Genomic DNA, 24,085 nt, shown 5'->3' with positions numbered 1-24,085 from the left:
TTATTTGACAATAAACTACATATGTTAATAAAAATCAATTTAAATTTTATAGCAAACAAGAATGCTTAATTTATTGAGAAATGAAAGTGTAAAAAAAGAGCCTCAAAGGCAAGTTGTGATCAATAAACATGAAACTGGAAGTTACAAAACCCCAAATAAACTAATGCGTATTTAATTAAAACAACAAAGTTTTCATACTCACTGGCCAGCTTGTGGTATAACCAATTCTTCAAAGTCACCCACAATTGCCTCAAAGGTACGAGAATTGTAAGTATAGGCAACGTATAGCTGCTTAGGTTGATCGGGACATGGATCGCAAAAGCCCATGATCCCTGATTTCTTCACTCCTTCATGGAGCTTGAGCTCCCCGGAGTCACTCACAAGGAAGTTCATGGGCACTGTCACGTCAATGACTCCCGAATCCACCTCTTCTTCCATGTGTTCGTGTCTTTTCTCTATGGCCTTTGCGTCACCGTACAAGGCCTTTGTTACTATGAGCCCGCCTGTTTCAGCTTGCCGGTTTTTCTTCCTTGTGGCTACGTTTTGTAGCAATTGCTGGGCTTTCTCAGCTGACGCCCTTGCTTCCCGAACCTAAAACACACAATTTAAGAATAAAAACTTCATAACAAGATCACACAAGTTACCAAACTAAGAAGAAATCATCACCTTGCCATAAGTTTTCTCTGTATTCTCCAAGGCCTTACGTTTTTCTCTTTTCTGCATATACGGCTTCACCACAAATTTCTGCGTCCAACAGTAGAAACTTGAGGCGAAAAACCATATAACGAGAGAGGAGAAGTGGTTATTTAGAGGGGTTCAATCACTCTCACCTTTAACAAAAAGTAAAGAGATGTTGGAACAATGAATGCTCCGGTGGCAAATACTGGACTTATATATGCGGAGAGCAGAACCTGCACGTGTTAATGATACTCGTCATGGATTTGTTAAGGTCTATTCATACATTCTACTCCAGAGGTTTAAAAGATTTGTTCTGGTCTTATTCTTAAGAATAAGAAGAAGAAGAAAGTTAAGACTTACAGGAACAATCAGCTTTTGACCACCACGGTGTAGCTCTAGTTTCCAAAAAACACCCTACAACAAAGGTCATTAAAGCACAGGAAATAAGCAGATTAGCTAAGATGCCTCTGAAAGTTTTGAAGATATATATATACCTTGAGTCCTATTGTATACATCATTCTTACGGTACTGAACTCAGATATCTTCCTTCCACCACCGACCTCAATCTCAAGAGCATTGCTGAAAAATTGTTTAAAAACTTATCCCAAGTCAAATGAGAAATCTATCACACATTAGATTTCTCAAAGTTATACGTTAATAACGCATACCTTCCAATTCTAGCAGCAATTCGACCGTGAGACTTGGATGAAAGTTTACGAGTATAACGAGCTGATGCTCCGAGTCCGCCAGTCTCAATCTGGTAAAAGCAAGATTCATAACTAGAGAAAATAAGAGACTTGGTCAAGGTGGAACGGTAAGAATGTAGGTTGGAAGTCTCAGCGTACCTTCAAATCACCACCAGCAGATACATTCTCGTCTCTCTTTTTCCATCCTACTGTAATTCCTGATCGCATACCCAGTGCCAGTTCAATCTGGAGTGAAGAAACTATTTAAAACTCGAGAAAACTGCTCTTAGAAGGTCAATTCAAAACCATAACAGAGAAGAACATACATTTCCGCTTGAAGTTTCTGAGAGCTGACGAGTCCACGTGTTGGTAAGGTTGATGGAACCATCACTAAAAGACTTTGAAATATTGATAGTGGCAGTTGAATGTATGGACAACTGACTGTCCCCAACAAAAAAAAAAAAAAAACCATAATGTGTCAGCTAAACCTGCCTAGAAACATATTGACTTTGAAAACTCATGAGCCTTACCGTGTTGTCTGCATCCCAATAAGAGACTGCAGACCCGTTGAAGCGACGAACTCTATGGATGACACTGGAGAAAGCTGACGTCTCAGAATGACAGTACCAATTCCACCACCAGACCTTTGATTTGCTGCTAAATTTCCCGCAATCGCAACAGCATCATCTTTTGATAACTGAGACTGCACTTGACTAGCCATAACCATTCTGAACAACCACAAGAAAAAAAAGGGCATCAATGACCAATAATTACTGTAAATAAAACCTTAAAAAAATCCTCAAGTGTCAACACGCTTAATGCTGAGCACCAAAAATCTCACACAATACACACAAAGATCATATCTTTCCGAGCTAGTAAGTATCTCCAAGGTCAAGTACAGCAACCAAATCAAGAACCATGCTACCAAAAAGACATCAAAGCTTCGAAAGAACACATAGCTACCGCAAGATCAAATATTTTCTCAATAACCATATGCTACAGAAACGTTCCCGCCTAGTAACTAACTAACTAACTCCAAGGTTAAGTTAAGCACCCAAATCAAGAACCTTTATACCGAAGAGACAGTAAGAGATAAAGTACCCTCTCATGATGCCATCACCCTCTAAAAAACTAGGCATAGACAGATTGAATACAATAGAACCAGTAGGCATAAAATGAGCCATCTTCTTAGCTTCTTCCTCCCTCCTCTTAATCCTCTGAAGCTCCTCCTTGATCTCCTCGGCCTTACTCAGCCTAGGACCAAGCTCCAACCCCGAAGCCAACCCTTCCATACCATACAAATCATATATCAACCTCTTAGTCTCGTCGGAGAGTATCTCGTACGCTTCGCATATGCGTTTGAAGTTCTCCTCAGCTACCTCCTTCATCTGAAAACACAATACAGTGAATCTATAAAATGGAGATACTAAGATTAGATTTTGAGTAAAAAAGGTTAATAACACGAACCAGAGGAGACGGGGACTTGTCGGGGTGATAGACTTGAGCCCATTGACGATAAGCTTTCCTGATTTCTTCATCGGAGGCCTCTGGGGATAGATTCAGTAGCGCGTAGAGTTCTCTGTTCTGGGGACCGGTTCGTGCTGCTGCTGCTTCGTCGCCCATCATTCAATCGAATCGAATCGGAATCGGAATCGCCGGAGGGTTTTGGGGGTTTCGCGGCGGAGATTTGTGTGAAGGGGGTTTTTGACTACGCCGCTGCTCTCTCTCTCGGCTTTGACGGTTTGACCCCTTGCTTGAATCCCAAGTCCATTTTAACTTTCCGTTTTCGTCCCTAATGTAGGAGATGGATTGCATCCCTCCACAAGGCCCATCAAATAACAGGCCGTAGCCCGATAATTTCGGTTGAGTTTAGTCGGCTTAGCGGCTAAAGACGTTGGCTCGACCCTAGAGTACTTTAAGCCAATCGGCTAAGATGATCAGTCGTACTCGGCTTAGACGAAATAATATCAAGGCCCGCATACTCGGCCTTTAGTGACAGGGCCCATAGGATAAGTGCGATTAAGGCATCACGAACAGAGGCGCTATAAGAGTGGAGGAAGAGGCAACGAGCAGAGGACTTTTGGACAACCTACACACTAAGCGGCTAGATCTAGGGTTTCTAAACGATCATTCTGATCTTGTTGCTTAGACCACACATCTTGTCTCCTTATTTCCCATCAATCTTGTAACCCTTTGTCGGATTCTAATAAAAACGTCTTTAGTCACCCATCCTGAAGTTCATCATTCCGATCAACTGAATCTCGTACAAACAATTGGCGCCCACCGTGGGGCGACTAAAGTAACGTTCTAGATCTACATGGCTCAAGACGACGCCGCCTTCGGCGCTCCGGGCGAGGAACCGACCCCTACTCCTGCAGCCGCGCCACCCATTACCTCAGATTTCATGAGCTCCGTCATGGCTCGACTCGCTCGCCAAGACGAAGTCCAAAAGACAACCAACGACCAACTCGCTGCGTTGGTCGCGGCGCTCACAGCTCCTGACGGACAGACGAGCCGTTCCCAGCAGATACGACGCCGCCTCTTCAACACAAACCCTACGGCCACCGGAGCCGACCATGTCTCCGACGACTCGGAGCCCAACGAAGCCCTTCTCGCAGATGCTCTCCCAGCAGGTCCAGATCTCACTACAATACGCGAGCTCGCTGAGCTCAAACTCAGCCTTCAACAAATGGGCGAAAAGATCCACCAAGTAACCAGCGCAGCTCCCCAAATAGAGAGTGTACTCGCCGCAACCTCACGTACTCCTTTTACTCGCGCGCTGACTAGCGTGCAACTCGGGAAGATAGAGAAGCTGCGCCTACCCGAGTATAAGCCCGGCGGAGACCCGGTGGAGCATATGACAGCTTTTAACATCGCGATGGCGCGAGCTCGACTCCCTAACGACGAAAGGGACGCAGGTTACTGCCAGATGTTCGTTGAGACTCTTCACGAGCAAGCCCTGACTTGGTTCTCCCAGTTGGAGGAGAACTCGATCGGATGTTTCCGCGACTTATCAGCAGCTTTTCTCAAGACTTACATTATGTTCACCAAGCGCAGCGCCACTGCCTCTAGCTTGTGGAACCTCAACCAAACTAAAGACCAGAGTCTTCGCGACTACATGGAGAAGTTCAAAGCCGTAGTCTCCAGGATTGACATTCCAGACGGTATTGCCATTGACGCCTTGCGAAACACTTTGTGGGTTCGTTCTAAATTCCGGGAGGATTTATACCAAAATCCAACTACGTCGCTTCAGGACGCTATCGCGCGATCCGACAACTTCATCCGAATGGAAGAAGATACCAACGCCATTCTCAGCAAGATGAACGCACCCAAAGCGCCAGCGGCTAAAAACGCCAACACGCGACAAGAGCCGCGCCAGCACGCTCCAAACGACAAAAACGGCCGCAAAGACGGATACATGTATGTCGTCAACGAGAATAACGAACCGATCTCTACTCTCGTGGTTCGCGGAGAGGGGTGGAACAAGTGGGTAAGAGAACTCGAAACATCCGACAAACAAGTCGACACTGTTTGCACCACCCAACCTACGGCGGGAGCCGGATCAGCAGCGGGGCCTTCCAGGACCATCGATCTCACCAAGCACTGCAAATATCACGACGTCAAGGGACACGATACAACGGAATGCAAATCTCTCTACGCACATTATCTCTCTTCTCTCGCGAGCGGCGGGTTTAAGTTCGAGCCCTTGAAAACTAAACCAAAGAACGGTAAAAGCTGGAGCAAGAATAAGGAAAGAAGAGCCCAACGCAAAGCCACAGGAAAAGGACAGCAAAACGATGCTTCGCGACGAGATGACGAGGAACAAGCCCCGAAGGATAACGGCGAGGGAGATTCCTCAGCCGACGAAGAGCACCCGGCTAACCGCAGACGCATCGAGGTGATACTCTCTCAGCAATCCTTGTCGTCCGATGAAGAGAACGACGATGCTCTTGTATTCGGAGATCTGAGAGACGTCCTTAAACGGAAGTTCGAATCAGAAAACGAAAGCACTTCCAAGCACAGAGATCTCCGAACAATGCTGGATGCACGGAAGTCTCGACGCATCTCGGCAAGCGACGCTAACGACAACGAAAGACCAGTTAGCGATCTCCGAGATAAACTCAATTCCGGCGCATGCGATCTTCGCGTAAAGCTCAACCGTTCAAAACCAACAGACTTACGACGACAGTTGGAGCGAGTTAAAGGTCAGTCTCAATCTTCACCACCCGAGACCAGCATATCCAAAGACCTCCGCGCCCTACTGGACTCTAAGCGAGTACAAGCGGGGCAGTCTTTGAACGTTATCATGGGAGGCTCCCCCCCTAACGGGGACTCAGTCCGTTCCGTGAAAGATTATCGTCGACAAGTCGCGACGTCCCAGAAATGGCCGACTAAACCGACAAGTCATCCTCCGATAACCTTCTCACCAGATGACGCTGTGGGTGTCCACACGCCCCATAATGATCCACTCCTCGTCGTCCTTGGAATTGGAGAGTACGATGTCACCAAAATCCTTATCGACACCGGAAGTTCCGTCGATCTCATCTTCCGAGAAACCCTGCAGAAGATGGGAGTCGACCTCGATGACATAAAAGCGTCCTCCAGAACGTTAACCGGATTCAACGGGTCTTCAGAAACTATCTTGGGAACGATCCGCCTCCCGGTGCGTGCATGCGGCGTTACTCGAACAGTCAAGTTTGCCGTCGTAAGCACGAAAGCTCCGTATCACGCTATACTCGGTACCCCTTGGTTACACTCAATGCAAGCCATTCCTTCCACTTACCACCAGTGCGTCAAGTTCCCTGGCACGGACGGGAAGATTAAAACGTTGCGCGGGGACCAGAGAGCCGCCAGAGATCTCCTAGTCGCCACAGTCAAACTTCAGCGGTCGTCATTATCCGTAAACTCAGTATCTACTCCAACCTCAAAAGTCTGCTCTCAAGAAAGCGAAGTCCTAGAGTTACCTATTGACGACGTCGACCAGAGTCGAATTGTGAGGGTTGGCGCGTACCTTTCTGAGGAAATGCAGCAGTCAATTCTGGATTTTCTCAGAAAGAACATTTCCACGTTCGCATGGTCTATGGCAGACATGAAAGGCATTGATCCGACTATAACGACTCATGAACTAAATGTCGATCCAACTTTCAAGCCCATCCGCCAGAAGAGACGCAAACTCGGTCCCGATAGGTCTAAGGCTGTAAATGAAGAAGTCGACCGGTTACTCGGTGCAGGTTCGATTGCCGAAGTCCGCTACCCCGAATGGTTGGCGAACCCAGTAGTCGTCAAAAAGAAAAATGGCAAGTGGCGCGTCTGCGTCGACTTTACCGACTTAAATAAAGCCTGCCCAAAGGACAGCTACCCTCTTCCCAACATCGACCGTTTAGTCGAGTCTACGGCTGGAAACGAGATGCTAACCTTTATGGACGCTTTCTCTGGATACAACCAAATAATGATGCACCCGGACGATCGCGAGAAGACAGCCTTCATCACAGATAGGGGAACCTACTGCTATAAGGTCATGCCGTTCGGCTTAAAGAACGCTGGAGCAACCTACCAACGGCTCGTAAACAAGATGTTCGCAGATAAATTGGGTATCACCATGGAAGTATACATCGACGACATGCTGGTTAAGTCTCTCCACGCCACTGATCACCTCAGTCACCTGCAAGAATGCTTCGAAACTCTCAACAAGTACGGCATGAAGCTGAACCCGGCAAAGTGCACGTTCGGAGTCTCCTCTGGCGAGTTCCTCGGCTACATTGTCACGCAGCGAGGAATTGAGGCGAACCCGAAACAGATATCCGCGGTCCTGAACCTCCCGAGTCCAAAAAACAGTAGAGAAGTACAACGACTCACGGGGAGAATAGCCGCTCTAAACCGGTTCATTGCCAGATCCACTGACAAGTGCTTGCCTTTCTACGATCTCCTGAGAGGAAACAAGAAGTTCATTTGGGACGAGAAGTGCGAGGAGGCATTTACTCAACTCAAGCAATACCTGACAACACCTCCTGTACTCGCTAAGCCGGACGTCGGTGACGTCCTGTCTCTCTATGTCGCAGTATCACAAGCTGCCGTCAGCAGCGTCCTGATAAAGGAAGACCGCGGCGAGCAAAAGCCCATCTTCTATACGAGCCGGCGCATGACCGGGCCAGAAACGCGATACCCGACTCTGGAGAAGATGGCCTTAGCAGTCGTCGAAGCAGCGAGAAAGCTTCGACCCTATTTCCAATCGCATTCGGTAGAAGTGTTGACTGATCAGCCTCTCCGAACGATACTCCAAAACACCAACAGGTCTGGAAGACTCACAAAGTGGGCCATTGAACTTGGCGAGCTCGATATCATCTACAAGAACCGCACTGCAGCAAAGTCACAGGTTCTTGCGGACTTCTTGGTCGAACTGGCCCCAGAGTTGGAACAAGATCTCGCACTCCCAAGTTTGAACTGGACGCTGCACGTCGATGGATCGTCGACCAACAAAGGAGCAGGCGCCGGAGTCCAATTACAGTCTCCGACCGGAGAGCTAATCAGACAGTCTTTTAGCTTTGGCTTTCCCGCTTCAAACAACGAGGCAGAATACGAATCTTTGATCGCCGGACTCCGCTTAGCAAAAGCCGTAAAAGCTAAACGACTAAGCGCCTATTGCGACTCCCAGTTAGTCGCCAATCAGTTCAGTGGCGACTACGATGCCCGCAACGATCGAATGGACGCCTATCTCAAAATAGTGCAAAGCCTAGCAGCAGAGTTTGAGTCCTTCGAACTCATCAAAGTTCCCAGAGGCGAAAACATCTGCGCCGACGCCCTCGCAGCCCTTGGTAGCAAGCTTCATGACCAAGTTAAACGAACAATCCCGATACATCGTATCGAGAAACCAAGCATCGATATTCTGACCGACAAAACCCTCATCGCCCAGGTTGTCGAGCCCATTGCTCCAGACGACGACGGATTTGGCCCAGATTGGAGAACTGAGTTCATCGACTACCTCTCGAAGGGGGAACTCCCAGCAGAAAAATGGGCAGCCCGCCGGCTAAAAACCCGCAGCGCCCATTACGTCGTTCTCGACGATGAACTGCACAGATGGACGGCGAGTAAAGTCCTCCTCAAATGCATCCATGGCGATGAGACAGCAAGGGTTATGGCAGAGACGCATGAAGGCGCTGGCGGAAATCATTCGGGCGGACGCGCGCTAGCAATCAAAGTAAGGAGCTTAGGGTTCTTTTGGCCGACAATGAACGCTGATTGCGAGTCATACGCGAGAAGCTGCGACAAGTGCCAACGACACGCCCCCAGCATCCATTGCCCAACCGAGATGTTGCGCACAACCACCGCCCCTTACCCGTTCATGCGATGGGCGATGGATATCATAGGACCGCTTCCTTGTTCCCGCCAAAGACGCTTCATCCTGGTCCTCACCGACTACTTCACTAAATGGATCGAAGCTGAAGCATACGCTCAAGTCACAGACAAAGAAGTCCGCGGTTTCGTCTGGAAAAACATTATTTGCCGCCATGGTCTACCTTATGAAATTGTCACCGACAACGGATCGCAGTTCATGTCAGGTAATTTCAAGGAGTTCTGTAGCAAGTGGAACATTCGATTAAGCCCCTCCACCCCTCGCTACCCGCAAGGTAACGGACAGGCAGAATCCTCAAACAAACTCATCATCGATGGCATTAAGAAGCGTCTGGACCTGAAAAAGGGTCACTGGGCCGACGAACTCGACGGAGTCCTATGGAGCCACCGCACAACCCCGCGAGGATCGACTAAAGCGACACCTTTCTCCCTCGCCTACGGAGTCGAAGCAATGGCTCCTGCTGAAGTTAACGTTTCAAGCCTTCGACGTTCCAAGATGCCTCAATACGTCGAGCTCAACAAGGAGATGCTACTCGATGCCCTCGATGAGATAGAGGAACGACGAGACCAGGCTCTGCTGCGCATCCAGAATTACCAACACCAGATCGAAAGCTACTATAACAAAAAGGTTCGAGCCCGACCTCTGGAACTCGGCGACCTCGTCATGCGCAAAGTGTTCGAAAACACTAAGGAGTTAAACGCCGGCAAACTCGGCGCCAGGTGGGAAGGACCTTACAAAATCATTAAAGTCGTCAAACCTGGCGTATACAGACTCCAAACGTCGCGCGGCGAAGAAGTCCCACGTTCATGGAACTCAATGCACCTACGACGCTTCGACCGAGTAAATGCGCCACTCACGGCCACTTTTACTCGGGAAAAACGAACTACGAATGGCTTGATCCTCAACCGAGGTACGTAGGCAGCCTTAAACAGGTTCAGCTGTAACAAAAAAAAACCGAGTAGATGCACCCTATGGTCACTTCTACTCGACCGAGTAAATGCGCCACTCACGGCCACTTTTACTCGGGAAAAACGAACTACGAATGGCTTGATCCTCAACCGAGGTACGTAGGCAGCCTTAAACAGGTTCAGCTGTAACAAAACCAAAGTCAAAACCTTACCTAGATCTCAATCGAATAGATAATGGCTTTCATATCGAATGGCTCTCGTACCTCCAGCAGAGGATACGCGGACGCTCACACTCCTTTGCTTACAAGCTATGTCCTGATCAGACACTTGGCTCCAGGACCTTAAACAGTCGCGATTCACCTATGCCTAAGCATTGAACCGACTAAACAGAGTGAATCCTTGCCTTTTCTCGACTAAAATGTAACGGCTTAGCTACCCGGTTACTTAATTGTCACTGAGGAAACGGACAGAAGAACCTTCCACTCTTATACTCAACTCTTTGTTAGCAAAATTGGACAACTTGTTATGAGTAGATGCACCCCCGTGGTCACTTCTACTCGACCGAGTAGATGCCTTGGATTTAACTCCAAATCGAAACATGATAACAGCCGAGTAAAACCAATTACCGGTTCATCACTTGTCCATTTGCAAAAGGTTAATGATAAAAATCTGATGTTTCCAAACACTACAGATAGGCCGAAAGCACGAAGAAAAAAGAGAGTCTAAAAACACAACAACAAGGTCTGTCAAGACCACAGAAGAAAACATCCTATTATTACATACAACGAGATCAAACGACAATGTCTTGGTCGTCCCTGCTCGGGGCAAGCGGTTCAGCCGTTTCTTCTTCAACGGCTTGAGCGTCAAGGTCTTCAACCTGAGCAGGAGGGTCTGAAGCTGACAAATCCCGGACCGTCTCTTTGATAAGTGCCGGCGACGACCTGTTCTCTTCCTCACCCACCTCGTCCTCTTCTCGCTCCTCGGACGAAGAAACCAGGACCGGATCTTCGGCGGCTACATTCCCTGTGTCTGCTTGAATCGCGTCCCCGGTCGCCTTGAGATCGTTCCCGTCAGGACGCTCCTCGGTGGGAGTTCCTTCGGGAACGACCATACGCTCCGGCGGAGCGGAAGTGATGTCTATCATCGGCTCATCGACTGGATCTTCGGTCGCCTCGCGGGAAGTGATCAGCTGGGAAGCCGATTCGTGGCCAATCAAACCAACGTTCGATCCGTACGGGTCGAGTACCCCCATGAGATCTTCACTTACAAATCGAGAAGGGAGGTTGAGAGGAGAGAGAGCAAAGTCATCCTCGGAGAATGGCTCAAGACGGAGCTTAGCGACCTCAGCCTCATGCACCTTCTCCTGTTCCGAAAAGATGTCGATCATACTTTGCGGGATCTCAGTCCCGCTATCTCTTATCATCTCAAGGCACTTTTTCGTCCCTGAAGCCTGCCCGTACAGACTCTTGGCCTTCTCTAGCGCGTTAAGGCGATCCAGATAACCCTTCATCTTATCAACGCAGCGAGTAGACTTGTCCGCCATAGCCGTTTGAACCTTGATCCTCTCGCGGGTGACCTCCTGCACCCTAGAGTTCCTCAGACGTTTCCTCTCCTTGATCAGCGTTTCAACGACAGCCCCCCTCTCTTCCTCGAGCTCGGCCTTCTCTCCCTCAAGGGAAGTGACCAACCGCTCTAAGCGAGCTTTCTCGCGTAAAGCTTCCTTCTTCGCAAGACGGTCAGACTTCAGCTTCTCTTTCAACTCCTCAAACTTAACCCGGAGGACCTCTTTCTCTTTGACCGCTTGGTCGCCGGCCTTTTTGTTTTCGGCACGTAACCTCTCGATCACGCCCAACCTGGTTCGTGCGAGCTTCTCCGAGGCGCCCAGCTGGGTCATCGTCTGCTTCAAGGTGCTATCGTACTTCTCCACGAGATAATTCATGCTCCCGTCACTCTGCATAAAGCAATAAACACTTAAAAAATTTGCAAGAAAGAAAAAGCAAGGGAAAACGAGGTTACCCTTTTGCTCGCCACAGCTGCATCAGTATACTCTTCCCGACATCTGCGGAAGAGAACCTCCGTCCCGCCACGGATCTGACGGGTTAACTCCGCGCATCGAAGCGGGTTCAGCACCAGCGGAGTCCTCTCGTCGTACAAGAATTCTACGCGATCCAGGAATCCTCTTCCCGACATCTGCGGAAGAGAACCTCCACTCTCACCATCTTTCCCCCTCGCGGCAGAAGAAGGGGCTCTTTTACTCGATGGAGATCCATCCTGAGAGCCGCCTCCGCTTTTAGAAGGGCCCTCGGGAACGGGGGTCCCATCACATCGACCTTCATCCCCCGCGGCTGTCCTCCTAGTCTTCTTCTTGGGACACCCTTCAGATGACCCCCGAGTAGAATCGATCGGGTCAAGTCTTCCCATATCATCACTCCCCATAGCCGCTGAGGTCCCCGCTGGTTCCATAAAAGTCTCCTCGCGAGACCTCTTCTTGCCGTCTTTCTTCTTCTTCTTTTTTTCGCCGCGACTTCAGAGGCATCAGCGGAAGACGGGGCCATCTCTAAAGGAACATTCCTTTCAAGAGTAGAAGGCTGTTCCTCTGGGCTCTGTTTCTTGCTTTTGGTAGCCCTTTCCTTCGGAGGGCTACGGGCTGGAGGCTCCGAGTCCGCGTCCCCATCTGCGCGAGTAGGTCTGACCTCCGAAGTACCAGCAGAAGACGAAATCATTTGGAGCTTCCCTCTAAGCAGCGCGCTCAAATCCGGGATTCCCTCCATCTCTCTGGCTTTGTCGAGAAGTTTTTGCTGCTCCCGGGTAAATAACGAGAGACGTGATTTGCGAGTGCCTAGTACACAAGGAAGCCTCGACTCCCAATCAACTGCAGAAGGAAAAGAAAACCCAATATAAGAACTCCAACGGTTCATAACTTCTCTAGACGAAAACAGCGTCCTTACCTCTAGCGATCCTAGCTTGCTGGCGACGAATCCACTCTCGGCTAAGGTCCGGCCAACGAAGATGACTGTGCGCTGCGATAAGTTGAGCGTTCTCAAAGAACTTTTCAGGATAGGCGATCGTGTTAGGGTGACGAACTGCGAAAGAAAGAAGGGTGTTAGAACTCCTAATCATAACGCGAGTAAAACAGTCAAAACTCTACCGAGTAACGGATTCCATAAAACGCGATAGTCGTCCCCCGGAGGCTCTTCGAAGGCATGCTCGTCAGACTTAACATAGAAATAAGCTCGCTGCCAATCCTGCGTCTTGTTAGGATGGCCCGTCAAGACGTTGTAATTTGCCCGCATCTTTACCGAAAAGATCCCGTTTGGCTCCGCCTTCGTGAAAGTCAACTCTTCGAACACCCTCACACTCATCGAGATATCCATCTCCGCAGCCATGACCATCAGCATGACCGCAATACGCAGTGACCCGTTCAGCAACTGAGAAATAGCAATATCCCGACGAAACGCGTACGACGTGATCAGCCGAGGGATTGGGAACCAGAGCTTGGTCTGGTCCTGGAAATAGGATTCATATACACATTGATATCCGACCGGAGGCGACCACGGGCGCTGCTCGGCAGATGGAATAAGAAAAGTGACACCGGCGCCGCCGCTCTCCCTTAATAACCTCTTCACGGTCTCGCTAGAGGAACAAGAACTGAATACGTTCCCCCACGATTGAACCTGCGGGTCGCGTAACACCTCTCGAGGAAGCGGAGGAAGCTCCTCAAAGATTCCACCAGGATGATATACTATGGGGCGGCAGTCTAACTCGTCAAAAGGAACACTCCTCGGCGATGGACAAGAAGCTGACTGATCAAACTGACCTCTCCGCTGAGTCCGCCTCCGAGATCTCGCGACTTGACTAGGTGCTTCTGAGCCACTTGTTTCTCTACCCTCATCCTCAACGTTCTCCTCGGCCTCTTCACGAAATTGCCTATGAGCATCAGCGACTAGAAGGCGTTGAGAGAGGCTCATATTCTCCGTGTCTCTCAGGGCATCGCGATGAATTACGTCAAACTCATCCGGCGGACCGCCGTCCGCGTCCCTAGCGGGGCTTGATGGGGCAGCAGTGCTTTTCCCCTTCTCTTCACGCGACAATCGACCCTTCGAAGCCATCTTTCTACTCGGGGGGAACGACTAAACCGATAAAGTTCTAAGCGTATTCTACGGGAGACTTATCTAGAGAGAGAAAACAAAAGTAGAGAGAAGGGAGAGAAAGTAGGATACCTGAGTCTGCAGAGAAGAATGACGAAAGTGAAGAGGAGAAGCCTATTTATAGCAAAAACGAGGCGCATTCTTCGAAGCATCATCATTAGGTCTACAAAGGCCTAAATGGGCTTCGAAGGCCGCCTAAATGCCCAAAAACTTACTCGCGACGGTTCGGCTTCTCGCTCAAACCGGTTTTCAATCAGGAATTCGAGCTGAAATTAATCTCCGGTTCTGGTCTAAACCGACTCAACAGAACTAACCATCCAAAGACCGCCCGGGCTCTAAAACCGGAGAATTTTACCCCCCGAGTAAAACACAATGCATCATGAAAAGACGCAGCTCGGCGCGACTAGATCCAACAGGCGACTAAAATCATACACAGGCAAAGCGAGTTGTTTACCCCCCGAGTAAAACACAACGCATCATCAAAAGACGCAGCTCGGAGCGACTAGATGCAACAGGCGACTAAAATCATACACTGGCAAAGCGAGTTGTCGCTGGCATTACGTCCTGTTATATGAACGAACCTGACCCACAAATTCACTGAGACCGACAAGCCGCTCACAAGTGAACTGGGGGGGGACTTATTGTAGGAGATGGATTGCATCCCTCCACAAGGCCCATCAAATAACAGGCCGTAGCCCGACAATTTCGGTTGAGTTTAGTCGGCTTAGCGGCTAAAGACGTTGGCTCGACCCTAGAGTACTTTAAGCCAATCGGCTAAGATGATCAGTCGTACTCGGCTTTGACGAAATAATACCAAGGCCCGCATACTCGGCCTTTAGTGACATGGCCCATAGGATAAGTGCGATTAGGGCATCACGAACAGAGGCGCTATAAGAGTGGAGGAGGAGGCAACGAGCGGAGGGCTTTTGGACAACCTACACACTAAGCGGCTAGATCTAGGGTTTCTAAACGATCATTCTGATCTTGTTGCTTAGACCTCACATCTTGTCTCCTTATTTCCCATCAATCTTGTAACCATTTGTCGGATTCTAATAAAAACGTCTTTAGTCACCCATCCTGAAGTTCATCATTCCGATCAACTGAATCTCGTACAAACACCTAATATCCTTTTGAAAGTTTATTTTTGGTATCTTATTTTGTAAAATGTTTAATTGAGTCCCCATTTATTTGTAGGCCGACTGGCTCGTATGTTTATGGGCCTTTAGTGGACCTTAAGAAATAGAGTTAGAAGAAAACATAGTGGTGAACTTTGTGAGGTAATGTAAAGCAAGCTTATTTGTTATCTGCTCAAGTGGGGTTAGTAAAATAGAAAAGTAACATAAAAACTGAAGTGGATTATTGAGGAGATTTATTCAAAATGCAAAAGGGACTGAAAGAGATTTAAGATTGTCTTCGAGAGATTTAAAAAATTGACAGATTTATATGAAGATTAAGTGAGAGTTGCTTTAGAGGCAAGGCAACTCTAGGTTACAAATACACAGTTGGACGTTGGAATTGGTCCGATAACTTGTTGTGTGTTTATTGCTTGGCCTTCGCGACAAATGATACTAAATTATAATTATTTCATCGTTATGTTTGTAGTTTTGTCAACTTTTTTGAAAGAATGATTCGTTCAACACTACTCTGTAATCAGATGACCGACCTTTAAAGTTACACTAAATCTTGATAATATTTTATGATGAATTTTTTTCTAATAATTTAACAAATATTTTGTTAATTAATAAGAATATTGTGTATTTAAATCAGTGTTTTTAAGTTTTTAAAAATATCCATATTTATAATCCGGTGATCCGATAATTCGATTTAAGTTTTTAAAAATATCCATATTTTTTAAAAAAAATACTAAGACCCGAGACTAACCGATGGATGACAGATATGTAATCCAATTTGATTTAAATTTTATATTTTCATAATTTGTCACCTTTTAATCCAAATTTTAAAGTTTATTGTTTTGCAATTTTATGCAATTATGAAGTTTTTACAAAATTTTGATAGAGAAAATGATAGATATAAAATAATTGAGCACTATAAATATTTCTTGATCATATTACTCCTTTTATATAGCTTAGCTAATTTTATTATAATTGTTTTTGTAATTTATCATGTTAATAATTTGGTTTATATTATAATCGATTTAAGTTTGTTGTTAACAATTAGTGTTAAGCATTTTTTAGATAACATATATTTTGAACAATTTTATAACAATTTTTGTTATTATATTTATTGTACAATGTATAACGTTATATATATATATATATATATGTAATGGCTATTATTGAATTATTGTGGTACTTAAATAAATTATATAACCATTATTTAGGAAATATAAATAAAATAATCCATTAATTTAATTGATTTATTATTGATTAAAATGTTTTTGTAGTATTTAAACGTGTAAAAATAAGTTCTATTTATTTTTTTGTTGTTTATAAAGGATTTGAAATTTTCAATTATTTAATTTATCTAAATAATTTTAAGAAAATTGTTAGAAATTATCCCTGTTCAAAATTACACTAGGCGCAACGCATGCGGTGAGATAGCGCTTAGCGCCGAATCTATTATTCGGAGATTATACGGGAATTAATCGGGGAGTAGTTTTAGGGCTTTTATCTCATTTCCCTTGATATCTATTAAATATGTACTATATGTCAGTAATTGATACGTAGTCTAGTGGTTAGTGTCTGGATGATTATTGCGTCAGAGCACGGTTCGAGCAGAGGTTGAGACGTTTTGGACGGTTTTTTGGGTTTTTAGGTTTAATGAAGTCAAATGACTAAAATGCCCTCGTCTTCAACAATCCGTCTGCAAATTCCAGAGCCGTTTTTCTCCTTTTTTCGTGATTTCTCTACTTCTTCTTCTTAATCTTGTTAGTTTTAATTGAATTATAACAGATCAGCAATAGAACTTGTGATTATGAGCTTCAAATAGACAAAATGATGAACTTTAAAATTTTCACCGATTTAGTAACCGAATAACATCAAATCGCCACGGCCACCGAGCGTGGAACGTTTTTCCGGCGAGTATACGGCCCTCGGCGGCGCATTTTCAAACATGGGAAATTATTAAAAAGAAGAGATCTAATATTTTATATTGTTTGGACACAAAATTAATTATAGTGTTGTTTGGAAACATGAATAATAATATAAAGAAATGAGTACATTGTTTGGAAACATGGATAGTAGTATAAAAAAAAATATATTAGTGATTTAAGATAGGTTTAACTATAAAGTAGAAAGATGTATTTAATTTAAAAACTTACAAAATAAATGTTAGGTCCAACATAATGTTTATGTTTTAATAAGATAGATGTTAATCAAGATTTTGGAAAAAAAAAAAAAATATATATATATATATATATATATATATATATGTGTAAACCAGAATGTAAAAAGAACCTTAAAATGTGTTTCCATTAACAATTTGTTTTTTCCATTACCAATTTTGTAGACCATTTTTTGTTAAAATCTAGTATAATAGTCGTATATAGACTCATTATCGTTTTTGCTCAAAAGAGATTCATTATCTTCATCATATAAACTTAATCCAGACGCAAAACAATTCGGTAATTACCTTTGGAATATTGAGTAATAAAGTATGTCACAAGTCAACAGAATTAGAAGAGGCACTATGGTGGATGTAATCTTAAAGACCATTTTACAGACATCATGAACTGACACGGTTTCAAGTGACTTTCAACCATGAGAAGAGTCGTATGATTGTTAATCAGTCAACGTTCCTTACTTTCCTTCCTCTTTCCTTTTAATCTATTCTCCTCCAGTATTTTGTTTTTTTTTATTAAAGAAAGAATATATTCTTAACAGAAAAGATCTAATACAGCCTATACATAATTATACAACAAGAGATTTTATCTAATAATATATAAGCAGTACGAGCAATATTTTGTAATAATATATCAAATAATTATGAAATAAATTTTTTTTTTACAACGAACGGCTATTCCAAACTTGAGCTGGTTTGGGTAACCAAACCGGAATAGAACAACCAATAATATAAAGTTTCTTATAAAAAGACCTAGCCGTCCTATCTAGCTAGAGAGTCTGAAATCTGATTTTGCGTTCGTGGAACATAAGTGATTTTGAAGTCCGGAAAACATATCCGCAGAGTCTCAGTCCTTTCTAATTCTGTTGCGTAATTATGAAATGGTTATTATGTTACAAAATGTGTAATTCATATATGCGACAATGATAGATACCCACAACTGGAACTCTAATGCAATCTTTTTAGAAAACTTCTATTGGCTCAGTGTGGACCTATGTTACGTAGAAGCGGAAGCGGGTACGTGAAAGCGGAAGCGTATGGAAGCGCGGAAACGAGATTTTTAAAATAATTACGAAGCGGATACGTGTTGGAAGCGTATTCATATATATATATATATATACATATATAAGATTTTTAAAAATATAGAACTAAAAATTATATGATTTAAATTTAAAGTAAAGAATTTATTCATTTATAATAATTTCGAAATGATTTCATATTAAAACTGTGAAAATACACATAAATTAAATTAAAATAAATTATTATATTAATTATTTTTAATACTTTATAATTAATTGACATAATATATTTGAATATATGATTATCTTTAATAAAAACCTCAATGCATAAAGATAATTTATATTGTTAATTTTTATACTTGTATAGTTATATTCTATCTATTCAATATTATTAAAATTTGGATTTTATATAAATGAAAAGCTATAATTTTATATTTTTATTGATATAAGACATTGTAGTTTTTTTCTTTAAAAGAATGGAAGCGTGATTCTAAAACGGAATCGTAAGCTTCCAACGTGTTTTTTAAGAGAATATTTTAGAAGCGTTTTGGAATCGAGATTCTGTAAGCTTCCACAAGGTTCCGATTCCGATTCTGTTTTCCGATGAAGCTTCCGTACAACGTAGGTGTGGACTACCATTCGCAATCATTTTGGTATGTTTGTTTTGTATCATTTATTTTGAGGTTACCATTCAAATCGGTTGTAACATAATAGACTGTTTTTTTTTGGATCAAATGTCATTACTAAATTGATATTTCTCTGTTTTGTCTCCTCAAACCACTCTTTTTTAGTTGTGAGTTTCTCAACAGAATTGACTTTAAAATATAGTTAAAAAAAAAAGAATAAGTACTTTAACTATGTACGAGAAATAAATAAATAAAATGAACTTAGGATGAGATTGCACACCACTTGCTATTTGACAATAGGACAAAAGGCTCAGTCCACATGGTCCAAATTGACTCCTTCCATAATATTAGCTGCCAAACAAAATATTATAGAATAAAATGATACGGTTACTTACATAACTCACCTTTTTAGTTTATTAAAAACATATTAAGCAAACCGTAATTCACCATCTTCTTGTGCGTTACAGACTAAACAGCGTTACACATCTCTCTAAGTTCAAAAATGTGACTCGAGATATGTAAAAGGTGTTCTCGTTTTAAACCATTGAAATCTGAACTCAAAATCAATATTTTTCAATTTTCAAACACCTCTAATTTTATTCTGGAAAGCCAATACGAGTGGGAAGTATAAGAAAATCTTTTAAGTAAATGGAAGTTTATAATTTTCAATAATCAGCCACTAGTAATAATAATTAACTTATTTTACGTAAAGAATTAAGGAAACAATTAATTTTGTATATTTATATAAAAACACAATTACCAATACACCTAATTATATTTCAACTAATAGAAAAATAAATTACTGAATAAAACTAATAAATTTGCATTGAAAATCGAAAACGACACTTATTTTGTAACGAAATTAATTCTCTACAACGACACTTATTGAGAAACGGAGGGAGTATATATGTAGAGAATATTGTATGAGTTATTCTTGGGTTCACCCCCTTGGGTGAACCTCTTCACCAGCCAATAGGATTTCATTATTTCAAATTCAATATCTTTTAAAAAAGTACACAAAATATTATGAAGTTATATTATGTTTTTAAAATAAAAAAGTAAAAAAAAATAGCAGTTACAAAAAAAAAGAATTAAAAAAAATATTTTTAACGTCATCAGCAAAACACTAAACCCTAAATCTTAATCCCTAAACCCTAAATCCTAAACCCTAAACCCTTGAGTAAACCTAAACCCTTGGGTAAAACCCTAAACCCTTGGGTAAACTCTAAACCCTTGGGTAAACCCCAAACCCTTAGATAAATCTTAAACTCTAAATAAAAACACTAAACCCTAAAACTCTAAACCCTAAATCTTAAACCCTAAACCCTTGAGTGTTTTAGTGTTTAGTGATTTTGATTTTGAGTTTAAGATTTATCTTAGAGTTTAAGATTTATCCTACAGTTTAGGGTTTACCCAAGGGTTTAGGTTTTAGGATTTAGGATTTAGGAATTAGGATTTAGGGTTTAATGTTTAGCTGAAGACGTTAAAAATATTTTTTTTTGTAATTACTACTATTTTTTATTTATTTCTTTTTACTTTTTAATTTTAAAAAGATAATATAATTTGACAATATTTTGTTTCCTTTTTTAAAAGATATCGAATATGAATTGGTTGGTGAACCTAGAGGTAACCCAAGAATAAGTCATATTGTATATCCCTTTATTTTGGAAGAACTTTATTTTTCCTTCTTATAATTCAAACAATAAAGATATAACTATAATAATTATCTGATTGGCCAATCATCATTAATACCTTGTTTAACCCTTTCACAGTGTCCCAGAAACCTTCCTCTCTCTTTGATGCATTGTCGTCTATATATATACGCGTATGCATTTACATGTTCCCTCAAAAAAAAATCAGAGTCTCAAGAAATGGATATGCAGAGAGGTTTAGTGTTATTGTGTTGTGTTCTGTCCCTTCTGGTAATAAAAACGACAGCATATCGAGAGAGACAGCTGCTGCAACCGCATGAAACGAATATAGACGCAGCAAACGCGGCGCTGGCCGTAAGGGAACGGGGTTTGAAGACGCGGCGGCCGGAGCATAAGAACGCCTACGCAACGATGATGTACATGGGAACGCCAAGGGACTACGAGTTCTATGTGGCGACTCGAGTCTTGATCAGATCGCTGAGAGATCTTAACGTGGAAGCTGATCTTGTCGTCATCGCTTCTCTCGACGTCCCTCTCCGATGGGTTGAGACCTTGTAAGTCTTCTTCTTCCTCTGTTTCTAACGTCCACAAATTTTTCTGCTGACCGTTACCAAACGTCATCGTTTTAAACGTAGACCAAACCAATACTAAGCTGGAATATACAATTTTTTAATTAATTTTCACACTTTTATTTTCCACTATGAATGTCAATATGGCATCGTGCGTGCGTGAAACAGCAGGTTAGATAATAGAGAGTAGTTTTTTTTTTCTGTGTTGGTTTTTAAAATGAGATATTTCTTATTCAAGATGAGCTAAGAATATACTTCTCGTTTCGTGTAAATTGAATGAAGCTTATAAAATGTTCGAGTGAGACAACGACTGACTTGAAATGACCAAGACCTATAGGTTTTGATTCTTTCATGTAGTCTTTTTTGGGCATATCGTTTAATTCTTGTCTTGTTGATCGGTTTCATGAATTTAAAGAACATTTATACGTTGAGGAACCGTTCTTTATTTTTGTTCTTTATTGTTTTTGTAAGGATTATAAATATGAAATTAAGTAAAAGTTGGGGAGAATCAAACATTGAGTAGATACATATTGTTGACACTTATCGTTATCGACCCACACATTTAAGTCTGTTTATATCTTGTCCATATATTGACTCGATACTACGCGTTTTTGTGTATCAGAAAATATCTATTATTTACATTTCCATACTTTAAGCTAATGAAATAATTTAAAGATTTCAATGTTCAAAAACTTTTTAGGTGTCGTATAGCTAGCTTTCAAATTCTCTTAAAAACAGTATCTCGGAAAGCAATATCTTAGTAAACCGTAGTATCTTAGTAAAAGATCCTTTATTAGTCAACAATGTATTCACCCATAAAAGTTGAAGCAGTCGTAGTATTGGGGATAGAAAGCTATCGGAAGGCAATAAAAACTTAGTACATTGATTCACTGAATGAAAGGAGAGTTGATTGACTTTAGTACCTTGATTGAAAAAATCCTTTGGAAACTAGAAAGAGCTGTCTACGTGTTTTTGGTCAAATTGTATACTTTTTTTTTTGGACAAAAGGTCAAATTGTATACAATACTACTTTATTGCCGGCCAATCTGCTGTATGCAATAACGTCTACACGTCAATTTCGTAACCTATTATAAAATTTTAACAGTACTAAGACTTGACATGCAGACACAAAATATATAACTATAAACTGGGCCGACTCTTAAATTTTAAAGATTATAAACATTTGATGTAAATATTATTATTATTATTATTATTGTTTTTGCGATTTAGAAAGTATAAATTGTATGTATATTACTTCTTTAAAATTTAGTTAGGAACTAAAACGAATTTTGTATGAGATATTAGTGGTTAGACTGGCGCTTAGACACTGTTAAATTGATTTTCTTAAAATTGTTCTAGAGAAATCGTTTAACTTATTACTAAGTTACCGTTTAGGCGCGTAAACAGATTTTTAGATTTGACCAGCCTTGACTATATATTTACTTTCAATTCATGCATGCATACACTAGTTATTAGCACCGAAAGTGTTTGTGTGTGTATACTAACGAGTGTGTGTGTGAACAGGGAAGAGGATGATGGGGCTAAAGTAGTGAGAGTTAAAAATGTAGACAACCCATACAGAAGGCAAACTAACTTCAACAGCAGATTCAAGCTTACTCTGAACAAGCTCTACGCTTGGGCATTGTCTGATTACGACCGTGTAGTCATGCTAGATGCCGATAACCTCTTCCTTAAGAAAACCGACGAGCTGTTCCAATGCGGACCCTTCTGCGCGGTCTTCATAAACCCTTGCATCTTCCACACAGGCCTCTTCGTCTTGCAACCGTCGTTGGAAGTGTTCAAGGACATGCTCCATGAGCTACATGTTGGTAGAGAAAATCGTGATGGAGCTGATCAAGGCTTTCTTGTTAGTTACTTCTCTGATCTTCTTGACCAGCCTCTCTTTCGTCCTCCAAGTAATGGCTCTGTGCTCAGTGGCCACTTGCGACTTCCCTTAGGCTACCAAATGGACGCTTCTTATTTCTGTAAGTCTCTCTCTCAAGTGTTCTTTTCTATACTACTACATGGGCAAATCTCGAAATAACATTTTTAAATTTTTAACACAAAATTAACATTTTAAAATATCTTCAAAATAATATTTACTAATAAATAAAAACATTAAATTACTCTATATCCAAAACTTTAATCCTAATCTCACGCCTAAATATTAAAATCTGGACTCTATTAAACTCTAAACATAAATATATTTATTTTTCATGAATGTATTATTTTATTTTTTTGTTATGTGCTATTTTTTGCATAAAAACTTGGTTTAGTACTATTAGAAGTAGAATGTATTGTTTTTTTAAAAGTATAATAATAACATAATCTAACTACTTTCAGATCTTAAACTAAGATGGAACATACCCTGTGGACCAAACAGTGTGATTACATTCCCAGGAGCCGTTTGGTTAAAGCCATGGTACTGGTGGTCATGGCCTGTTCTTCCACTAGGTCTCTCATGGCACGAGCAGCGTCGCACCACTGTTGGGTACTCAGCAGAGATGCCTTTGGCCATAATCCAAACAATGTTCTACCTTGGAATCATAGTGGTCACACGACTAGCTCGTCCTAACATAACTAAGCTATGTTATCGCCGTTCTGACGGCAACTTAACAACGATCCAAGCAGGTTTCAAGTTCATCGCGCTTCTCTCTGTAGTAGCAGCCTACGTCTTCCCGTTCTTCACCATCCCTCACACCATACACCCACTCATTGGCTGGTCACTCTACTTGATGGCTTCTTTTGCTCTCTCATCCATACCGATCAACACTCTCCTCCTACCAACGCTACCTGTTCTCACTCCATGGATAGGCATCCTCGGGACGCTCCTCGTCATGGCCTTCCCTTGGTACCCTGATGGAGTGGTGAGAGCATTGTCGGTTTTCGGATACGCATTTTGCTGCGCACCTTTTGTGTGGGTTGCATTCCTCAAGATCACGTTGCATCTCCAGGTTTTGATTGAGAAAGAGGTGTTGTTTCCACGACTGGGAGACTCAGGGATCACTTCTGGCTTCAGTAAATTGTATTAGGAGTGTTTTATTTGACGTATATTGGTTCTGTATATAAAGGATTATTATTGTTTCATTCACATTTCATTTATATCAACTCAATCTAACATTATTGATTTTACCTGGTTAATCAATTT

General features: G+C 42.4%; 2 protein-coding genes across 2 annotated transcripts; one reads left to right on the top strand and one right to left on the bottom strand.

Annotated features, from left to right (window-relative positions):
• Positions 1-22: 22 nt before the first annotated feature.
• LOC106385188 (chaperone protein dnaJ 13) lies at positions 23-3,140 on the bottom strand. Its single transcript, XM_013825164.3, has 11 exons — positions 2,832-3,140; positions 2,466-2,752; positions 1,895-2,092; positions 1,691-1,805; positions 1,524-1,610; positions 1,347-1,435; positions 1,173-1,257; positions 1,039-1,092; positions 831-911; positions 667-744; positions 23-591 (listed from the first exon to the last, which is right to left on the bottom strand). The coding sequence occupies exons 1-11, from the start codon at positions 2,988-2,990 to the stop codon at positions 199-201; spliced, it is 1,626 nt and encodes a 541-aa protein (XP_013680618.1). The 5' UTR covers positions 2,991-3,140; the 3' UTR covers positions 23-198.
• Positions 3,141-20,488: 17,348 nt separating this feature from the next.
• LOC106365635 (putative glucuronosyltransferase PGSIP8) lies at positions 20,489-24,064 on the top strand. The gene is made up of 3 exons (XM_013805080.3): positions 20,489-20,922; positions 22,462-22,922; positions 23,281-24,064. Exons 1-3 carry the CDS (start codon positions 20,516-20,518, stop codon positions 23,967-23,969), a joined length of 1,557 nt encoding a protein of 518 aa, XP_013660534.3. The 5' UTR covers positions 20,489-20,515; the 3' UTR covers positions 23,970-24,064.
• The last annotated feature ends 21 nt before the right edge of the window (positions 24,065-24,085 follow it).

The sequence above is a fragment of the Brassica napus genome, chromosome C4, assembly GCF_020379485.1.
Source record: "Brassica napus cultivar Da-Ae chromosome C4, Da-Ae, whole genome shotgun sequence".
Lineage (NCBI taxonomy): Eukaryota > Viridiplantae > Streptophyta > Magnoliopsida > Brassicales > Brassicaceae > Brassica > Brassica napus.
Note: the sequence above shows the minus strand (reverse complement) of the source record. Positions and strands in the feature narration are given on the sequence as shown.